The sequence below is a fragment of the Cryptotermes secundus genome, unplaced genomic scaffold, assembly GCF_002891405.2.
Source record: "Cryptotermes secundus unplaced genomic scaffold, Csec_1.0 scaffold967, whole genome shotgun sequence".
In the NCBI taxonomy this organism is placed as follows: domain Eukaryota; kingdom Metazoa; phylum Arthropoda; class Insecta; order Blattodea; family Kalotermitidae; genus Cryptotermes; species Cryptotermes secundus.
This window is the reverse complement of record NW_019731236.1, coordinates 559,453-569,915: the sequence shown is the minus strand read 5'-3', so window position 1 is coordinate 569,915 and position 10,463 is coordinate 559,453. Positions and strand designations below refer to the sequence as shown.

Genomic DNA, 10,463 nt, shown 5'->3' with positions numbered 1-10,463 from the left:
AGCTTACAAAATTTTCAATTTTTCAAACATCATACAAATTTTCAGGATGTTTTATCAGGTAGCGCTAGTGCCTTCCCTCTCAGATTTCGTGCATTCATCATGTTAGCATTATTGCTTGTAGGGAAAGGAAAAGTTTAGGTAGCCCCCTAACGGAAAAATTTTATATTAAATTTTGTAGAAATCATTCCAGCGGTTTTTAAGTTAGAATGTACGGACGAATAGATAGACAAATATTACCAGTTCCGAATGTAGTAATTTTCCGCGGCTGGTGCGTAGAGTGTATAATAAACAGATATAACGAAACAACTGGAGAAGTTCATGGAGGTAGGCCTAGGCCCACTGGGGCTGTAGTGCCAAGGAAAAAAAAAAAGAAACAACAGAACGATGGTTCTTCAAGGTATAAGAAACAGAGATAAAAATGAAATTAGAACTGAATATATTTTTCGTTCCATAATTGATAACATTCAAAGTTAAGAATTTCCACTGTGTACAGCATAAACTCTATATTTTTGTGTTCCAACAGGTCAAGGCCGCTTAAGTTCAATATGCTTGCAATTCGCCATTTCCTAGCACCATAGACTGTACTGCAACATAGAGGGGATGGACAACAATATGGCTACACCCAACAAAAAACACATTACCGTGACTAATATGGAGTAGGACAACCTCTGGCTTGCAGAACTACCTGCAGTCTCCTTGGAATTGATAAATAGGGATCCTGTATGATTTGCAAGGGAATCTTGTACCATTCTTCCTGAAAAACATGGTAAGTTCTGTTATCGATGATGGAGGTGGATAGCGCGCACGCAGATTGCTCTCCAAAACAGACCACGAAGGCTCAATAATATTGATATCTGGCGATCGTAGGGGCCATGGCAGACGTGACACTTCATCTTAGTGCTCAGAATACCAGTCTTGGACGATGTGAGCTGTGTGAAGACGGGCATTGTCGTCTTGGTAAATGGCATCACCATTGGGGAACAAAATTTGCACCATGGGATTGACCTTGTCGCCCAAAATGGTCACATAGTCTTTGGCAGTGACGTGACCTTGCAGGGTAATGATGGTTCCGACAGAATACCATGATATGGCTGCCCATACCATGAACGAACCCCCGCCATGTTTCACTTTTGGCAGCAAACAATCTGGATCGTAAGCTTGGGATGGCGTTCTCCAGACATAAACTCGGCCAGAAGTCGGAAATAGTGTGAAGGTGGACTCATTCGACCAAATGACCGTCTTCCATTGCTCCATAGTCCAGGTTTTATGACTTCGGCACCACACTGTCCTCTTAGTGGCATTTTGATCACCGATGAGTGACTTTGGAATTGCAGCTCGTCCAGAAATACCCTGCTTGTGGAGTTCCCTTCGTACTGTTTTGGTGCTGACAGGGTTTTTGAGCATGACATTCAGTTCAGCAGTCACTTTTGCAGCTGTAGTCTTCTTATTTTTCGTCACAATCATACGCAATGTTCGTCTGTCTCTATCACTCAACACACATTTCCGTCCACGCTGGTGTTTATCGAATGCAGTTTTTCCAGTCCTTCTGTATGCGGTCATAATCTTGGATACTGTGCTTCGCGAAACACCTAAAACCTCGGCTACCTTGGTTACAGAAGCACCCACCATATGGGCCGCAACAATTTGACCGCGTTCGAATTCTGTTAGCTCTGACATGCTGCACTAAAAATTGCACAGAACACTCTCTCGACAACAAATGAAGCCTGCAACGTATTGCGGAGGTTGTACAGGTAGTGGTGTTGGGCAGATACGGCAGCGTCACCTACAAACGTCGCTAAAATGAACACTTCAATTCAGGCATGCATTCCATGAGGTGTTTCCATATTTTTGTCCATCCCCTGTAGATCCATTGATCGAGGCTGTTGAAACAGCGGGGAGACGGTTTACCTTCACTCCTTTACGTAGAGGATTAGCCACTAGACATCTCAGCTCTTTCTTAGGCGCAGTCCGTGTAGTTGGTGCAGTCTCGTCCTCGCCGTCGGACATCTTACATGCATTCGGAACTCGGACCGGAGGGCAGGAAGTTGGCAGATAAATGACAGCAAACGCCAAGAAGGCTGGCTCCTCGCTGTTCTGCACCACCACTCTGAGAGTCACAGTGGACTGCGAGCCGATTATCAGCGGAAGCCTGTATCATGGAATGAAGTACTTAGAACGTGTGGCTGTTACTGTTAGGGGCGAATCTGACAAGAAATTGTGATCCTCGGTCCGACGGGTCGGTTTGTTAATTTTTTTTTTTTTGCCGAGTTTCTATGACCTTGGAAACAGCTAGCGGGGTGGCATATTAGCCTGTCCTCTCCTCTCCAACAACCAAAGAAAACACCGCTTCCATTATTGCTGTATTTACAGCGTCGTTGCGTAACGACGGAAGTTATTCGATTGTTTCCTGCGTATTCGTTGCAGCGGGAACGTGCCTACTGAGTCGTCCCCTATCAGCGGGTTTACATGCCGCAAAGTGAAAAAGCAGGTTGCGTAGAGAGAGTATTCATAAGAATGGAAACCATGTATGCACGAAGAGAGTTAAATCGGAGCGCAGACCTACCTGTACCATGCTTTAACTATAACTCACTTCAGGTTGATGAATTCCGCTGTGATGCTGAGGTTGGGCGTACACATGTCGTCCCTAATGCAGCCAGTGACATATGGTAACGTCGAGGTTACAGAAGTTGGCTTCCTGGGATCTACCACTGCACATGCCTTGCAAAATTCGTTGCCTGCATAAAAATATAGCAGCTGCAGGTTCAGTTGTTTACAGTTCTTTAATAGCAAACCGCAAAAAAACAGATTTATTAAATAAAGAAAAATAGTTAAACATAAATCACACTCAATTTTCTTTTTCATATGCCCTGTTAAATTTGGTACTGAATAAAAGTGCGCTTATTTTTGGGTAGAAGCTCAGTCGGTATAGCAGCTGGCTACTAGCTACACGGCTGAGGTTCCATTTCCAGCGTGGGCAAGAGATGTTTCTCTACTCCACAGTTTCAAGACCGGCTCTGGAGCCTACCCAGCCTCCTACTCAATGGGTACAGGGGGCTCTTTCCCTAGGGGTAAAGCAGCTGGGACGTGAAACTGACCACTCAACTCCACCTAGAACCAAGTTGAAGAATGGAGGAGCTGTACCATCACTACATCTTATGTCTTAATGGCATAGTGCTTAATTAATTAAACACAGGCATAATTTTATCTTTTACTTTACTACATCTACATAACCGTCATTGTTGTTATATACCATGATCTAATATATTATTTGAGGGAGAGGAGATTATTGGTATGTAGAGATTTCATATTTTACACAGAGTAATGTCATTATTAATATACCGTATTTACGCATGTATAGGCCGCACATTTTTTGCCAAAAAATTCAAGAGGAAAACTGGGGTGCGGCTCATATTCGAAATATTCGAAATCACACTTCATTTAAAAAAAAATTATATTCATAATTAGTAATACAGGGTTTAATACTCCTGAAATAATATTCCAAGAAAATTATTTTTTCTATAATTTCTGTCTGAAAATTGTGCTGCGGCCTATACACGCACGCGGCCTATACATGCGTAAATACGGTATGCGAGGGAACCGAGGCTTGTCACTTATTTCACTTTAATAATTTTATTTAAATTGTGAAGAGGGCTGTCATAAGATACTTCACACATCAAGAAACCTAAACATGTGTGTAAAACTGTTAACAACGTGTGGAGTAATAATACGTAATGTGATATTCAAAGTTTTCTGAGATAATCTGTTTCGGGTCAAACTAATCCAGTTCTGGGCCCAACTCTGCATCCTTTACAATAAGTAACGGGCGTTATTTCTTCAGAAGAAAGTGCTCAGAATGTAAAATTCATCACTAAGTTCAACCCGGAGTCGAGGCACAAAAGGGGACACTGTTACCTCTGTTACCCTTTGGGCACATGATTCAGTTTACTTTACACTATCAACCCGCTTGTGAATACATCGCTGTTAAAATAATTTACACACACTGGCGTTATTCATTAAATGACAACACACATATTTTTAGTAGTTGCTGGAACTGCTGTCAAAATATCTCATTTAGGGATTTTACCATAACTTCAGCATTACCCTTGTCTTCACTGGTGATGGTACTCACCTTGTGATCTGTCTACGGGAGCATATTGCATCCTCAGCTCGATAGGCTTGGAGAAATCTTGATTTAATCGCTATGGAAGACAAGAAAAGTTTAACATTGCAAAGTTTGTGACATACAACATGAATTAAAATGTAACTGCGAGCTACTTGCGATTTTCTGCTTAAAAGAACAAAACAACATAAGAGAAATGGAGTAAGATTGTTCATTTCACAGTTTTTCGACTAGTCTCAGCGTTATGTACGGTGATAGATACATTTTAAATACATGTCAAGCTTTATCCATCTACTGGCTACAAAGGTCATAAAAAATTTACAGAAAACGTACGACTGTGCACTTTTCACAGTAGGGCTTCGAAAAGAGCTTGCAAAATGCGCACTCGTGAACATCTGGGCAGACAAGAGTGCACAGAGTGGAGTGAAAGAGTTCGCATGCGTCAGATTTATCAGCGGTCACACAGGAAGCTGCGACCGGAACAATCCTCATGTCACCAATGCAGACAGCTTCCGCTTTGGACCCAGTCTCTTCACACCCCGCAAAGGCGACTGATGAAGGTATGGAAATAGATGGCTTGCGAGGGCTCAATTTTCAGCTTGCTCTATTTATTGACTTTCTGATTTTTCTGTCTTCTGAGCTGTTTTCAACCCTTTCAGTTGCCGCTCTACTCTTCCTTTCGTTTTACTTGCTTTTGCCTTTTCTTTGCTTTTAGTAAACGTTTTGTAGACTGTCTCAGGCAAAATTTCTGATGCCTGAAATTTTGTCTTGCATTGTCCCCCTCCCCGAAGCTTTTGGTAATGGACTTATTGCTTGTATGCAAGTACAAGGAGTACTTTCTGTCAGCAGCTATTATCAGGTGTAGCAGACCAGGACCGCTGACACGAGTGGAAGAGGCAGCAGTTGAATGTTCGTCTTCATTCTCTTCCAAATTCTCATCAGATGTCTTATCTCTGCGCGTGATCTCATATGGCTCAAAATCTTCATCGGATAAGATATTTGGCCTGTAATGGTAGGTTCCAGTAGCTGGGAAGGCGTGTTCAGACTTGTCGATTGTTGCTTGGTCGCCCTCCTAGAGCGCACTCCTGGCCACTTCTGGCATACGTCACGAAATTGTCTCTAACTGTCAGACACTTCTAACTGCATACGGCATGATTCACACTGTGCATTGTCTGATAGTATGCTTTCTTGTATTGCTGCACGCTTCAGCCTCAAAGCTAATCTAGTACTCTCAGAATGTAACAAAGGAAATAGAATTCTCTACAACGATGATGGCACGCATTGACAGTCTTCCACCTCGAGCTGCCAACAGCCGAAAAACATTTCTGAACATTTATACACGCCGCGCAGTCTTAGCCGCTCTTACATGTTTGCGTGCACACGAAGTATTGTTCAAATTTCTTACGCGCATATAATTACATTGCAATAGAAATGGTTTTATAAACGTAGTTCTGTATAACTTGTGAATCCAGAAACAAGTCCATTTATCCATGGTCATAATGCAATATTTTCTATTTATTACGTACCGCCACTGAGAAAGAAAGCACAGAGCACGTGCTGCTGTAGAAGTTAGGGCGACAGAATATACTTGTAGGTGTCAAGGGAACACGGGAAATTTATGTTTAGTGAAGAGAGGAAACTTTCATGTTGGTAGTCCCGAGAATTTTAGACGGGAAGAATGGTAAATTTACTGCTATACAACATAGTACACACGGAAGCGAGGAATTATGCACACCAATTCCATTTCATCATGGAACCATATATTTCATAACTATATTTTTTATACTGCCTAGGGATTTGAATCCGGCACATATATTTTGCATTCAGAAGTTTTGCTACTGCTTGATTCAGACCCTTCTGATTTAAATTACGGCTATTACTGCAAATATGAAATGCGAATGGCAAGGTGGGTAAGCAGACGCCAATGTGTATTTTGAACGTGTTCTCTAACATGCTGAACCCAAGTACGGGTAGGCAGACAGGACAGATGTACTCGTATGTCCCCGGTGTGTCAATATAAGGCAACTACGAAGTGGAGCGGCATTAGTCAGATAAATATACATACCAAAATGTAGTTATAAGATCATATATTTTCGATAAAGAGATATGTAGATTTCCTAATGCTCATTAGAAATGTTCTCTAAAAGTCTAGGTATGTAGACAACTTGGAGACAGAGTTCATTGCATTCTAAGCCTTGGTAATATGTTGGTTGAAAGCAATAAACATAGAGCTTCCGGTGCAAGACTAACATATATGATATTGTCACGTGTTAAAGTGAACTACAGACGGGGTTTGGTTTGCTGACCACTTATACACACAACTCCTAACTACAAGTATCTGTAACAGCCTAACTAGTTTATACACTTTATGAAGATTATTGTAACTCCAACACACGTAACGTCTTCTAAGCCTTCACTAGTCGTTTCCTGGTAACGTATCCTGATAATATCAGAGTCACATTCATGGTTACGTTACGACTGGAAGGTTACCGTTAATCAGTTCGTCTTGGCGACAAATCCCTTGAGACTCACAGCCAGTAATTTTATTTTCAAACTGAATATTTGCGGTTATAGTCCTTATGGAACATCCTCTCTGAAGAGAGGATGGGTCAGTCGTTTACAATTGTTATGGGTCCTCGCCAGCCCAGTCATCCTAGAGTCCGAGTCCTGTGGGACTCATGAGCTTATTTTACGGTTTCAGATTCGAGATTCTCCCAAATTTGAGGGCTAGGTCCCCGCATTTACACTACCTAGGAACAGTGTGGCCTGGTTATACCTCCGGCACTGCGTTCCATTTTCGTCGCCTCCTACAACTCGTAGGGCTGCGATGGAGGTGTTTGACCCCGGCTCTACACGGGACCTAAACTTTGTTCCGCTTCTAACTTATTGGCACGAACCGTATAGAAAACAAAACTCCTCATTATTCTATCCAGTGTTGCATACGCAGTCATCGCCGTGGACAGCGCAGAAAACACCGCTTTCCAGCCGGTCTATTGGTGGGCTGACCGCTGCCTAGCAACGACTGTTGTCTCGTTTGTTTCGCGGTCGTTGCCCAGTAACTGATCTATATGCCACCATATACACATAAATACGTAAAAATATGTAGGGCGTATACAATAAACGGTGTCTCCCTTTAATCGAAACTGTACACCGTATACTTTTTACATTCTCTTGTCCTGTCATAAAGGCTACAAAACTATATTATTATTATTATTATTATTATTATTATTGTTATTATTATTATTNAATTGAATTGAATTATTATTATTATTATGTATGTTATTTATATGTATTAATTTGTTTTCCTCCAACATTAACCTTTAATCATTGTTTGACTTTATATTGTGTTTGTCCAGTATGTAACTACTTCTATCATACACTGTGCTGAGTCTATAATTGGCCTTACGGCTGTTGGCTCAGCACATAAATAATAAAGAATTGAATTGAATTGAATTATTATTATTGGAGGGGGTGGGTTTCCCCATGCACCGCGACCAGTGGTCTATTGTACGTCCCCTTGTGATATTCTACCAGTCTCTATACCCTACCGATACTGGTGCGTGCCATCAGTCCCGACTCAGCCAGCGAGTTCGGCCTCTACTGACTCAGCGGTATCTAGATGCTTCCCCCATCTACCAGAGGCGTTAGAGACTATTGTTGGGCGGGAAACGTCCTTGTAATTTGGCTCAGAGACCTCCTTGAGGCATGAGGTTCTTTTACGTGCCGTAAAGCTACGACACGGGACCCACACAAAACTATATACAGGTGGATGAGAAACTTCATTTGTCACTTGGAACAATACAATATAATAAATTACAGGTATCTGAGGAAAATACTTACATCTGTAAGAAAGTGGATCTAAGACGAGGATAGAAAAAATAAAAAAATGAGAGGCGCTTCTTGGCTAATATTCGTGTTGTGAGAAAACAGGAGAGAATAAGATTGCCGTGATATTTGTCACGCATAAAGGACTTAAATTCGTGCAGCTATTTTGCCTGGAAACCAAAAGAGCTGATACCACTTTGCAGACACAGGAGAAGGAGGAAAGGCAATACAGGTTATATCTCATAGATCTAGGAAAAATACGATAAAGTATTCAGTGAACTCAGATGGATTCAGATAATATCCACAATAGACCTTTATAAATACGGCGATGGCTTTCGGGTTTCGCAAAAGCAGAGTTTTCTGGCTCTCTGGTTAACAACTACTTCTTCGTGGATAATCCTCTACCTTGGAGCTGGTGTATTGTCAGTCTGACTGAAACGGTTACTACAAAGTAGCGAATGTAACAACACAGATCGAACTTACCAGGATTTCAACGCGGTGTTCTTTACATTCATTCTTATTCCTATGAACTCTTTGTTCGTATTCGATTTCTCTTGGTCTGACTCTCTTGAAGCCCTTGTCGAGTGTCAAGTTCACTTGAGTGTCTGTAACGTGTAAATGAGTCTCAGTAATCGGGGAGAGAAGTAGGGAAGCTTGAAAAATGTAACTTGAACATTTTTTTTCTGTTTTATGTCTGCTTCCCGGGATTTTGTATACACAACATTTATCCTTTTGAATCCATAAAAATACGAGAGATTCTTGACGAGATGAGCGACTATTAGCTCCCCAAACAGAATTAAGAGAAATATATGAGAGGCAGAAATTTAAGAGGAATTAAATATCAAGTTGAGGAATATTAGGAGCATGTTATTTATTACAAAATTTTCCCCAATTTAATGCCAGTCTCATATTCATATGGAAGGTCCAATGTATCAATTTATTTTATGTAATTATGATGTGCTTATGTATTTAAGATTCAGCCCTTTACTTCCTTAACGCAGGTGACCCCTAGATAAACTGTATCCAGCGATTGAGATGGTTTCGTTCTTTAACATATCCCTCTGATTATCTTACTCATACTCAGGCACACCTGAAGAAGGAAGTGTATCAAATTCGTGAAAAGTTATCATCATCATCATCATCATCATCACTGGCACGACAGCCCTTTGTGAGCCCTGGCCTTCCTCAGGATTGCTCGCCATTCTTCTCTATTCGATGCTACATTCCTCCAGTTCTTTATACCCAAAATTCTTATATCCTGCCACACATATTCTTTCCATCTTAACCTTGGTCTTCCCACTCTCCTATTTACTTCTGGTTTAGTGTTAAGCATTTTCTTGATGGTTCTATTCTCGCTGGCACGTCTATGTGTCCAGCCCATTCAAGCCTTTTCACCTTTATACATCCAATAATGTCTGGTTCATTAAATACGAGAACAGTTATATTTATGCAAAATGCCCCCAAATTGAGTTAACCCAAAATAATCGCGTGTATTAATAAGGATATTGACACTTAAACTTGCCTGTTAATTTGCATGACGGTAACACGATATTGTGAGTTGTGCACAGAGCACGGAGGATCTCATTCCTGACAAATTTGTGAATTCAGAAAGAAATAAAAACGTGTCTAATGTATTTTAGTGTACATTTTACTAATTATTTAACTGACTTTTAGATCATGTTGTATAACACATCAAAACAATGAAGTGCCCAAGAATTAATGTATATTACATATACTTTCTTTAAAAATATTCAAAGACAATGCATACGGAAGCCATTTTATTACAAGCTGGAACCGTAACTGAATTATATTAGTCAGTCAGGCAGAAACACAGAAATTATGCACAGCATCTCCGTCTCTTACTAATATTCCTCAACGTTATGACGTGTCGCTTAAAAGTTCTTTTTATACATAATAGTAATGAATTTATGCTTGGTATTATTCCACTTAAAACTGTAGTTTCCTTTCTTACATTGTAATTCTGTTAAATTAGGCGGGTTGAATGTGAGTAACATCTTTGTCTAATCATGTAGGACTGGTAAATGCATTTGTAAGTGCGGTATATATTCACAATTAACTTAACCATGAAACTTAAATTTGATATTACGTAGGCCTGGGACAACCGGTAGCGTAGTTGGTTGAGGTAATATGCTGCAAGCCGGAAGGTCGCGGGATCAAGTCCCGATGCGGTGGATTTTTCAATTTACCTAAACCTTCCAGCCGCACTATGGGCCTGTGGTCGACTCATCCTCTAACAGAAATGAGTACCAGCAATCTTCCTAGGGGTAAAGGGCGGTCGGCGCGTAAGGCTGACAACCTCACCGTCATCTTTGAGCCGATTATCTAGATCAGCCATGTCAAACATGCGGCCCCCATAGCCACAAAGTGCGGCCCCTCAACTTTTAGAGCTAATTGATATTAAAATCAATATTAAAATTTTATTAGAAATATTTTTTGTAAAGACAATTTCCCAACAGACCAGAAGACAAGAAGTCTCACGCAGACATAAATTAGCAGG

At 40.9% G+C, this 10,463-nt stretch overlaps 1 protein-coding gene across 1 annotated transcript in view; it reads right to left on the bottom strand.

The window, feature by feature from the left end:
• The window catches only part of LOC111866634 (integrin alpha-PS3), a 49,704-nt gene that overhangs the window by 19,921 nt on the left and 19,320 nt on the right, over positions 1-10,463 (bottom strand). Inside the window, exons 11-14 of the mRNA XM_023855767.2 lie at positions 8,429-8,550; positions 4,130-4,199; positions 2,591-2,735; positions 1,909-2,149 (exon numbers count right to left, since the gene is read on the bottom strand). Coding sequence (XP_023711535.2) covers positions 1,909-2,149; positions 2,591-2,735; positions 4,130-4,199; positions 8,429-8,550 — 578 coding nt within the window. The remainder of the gene's footprint in view (positions 1-1,908; positions 2,150-2,590; positions 2,736-4,129; positions 4,200-8,428; positions 8,551-10,463) is intronic.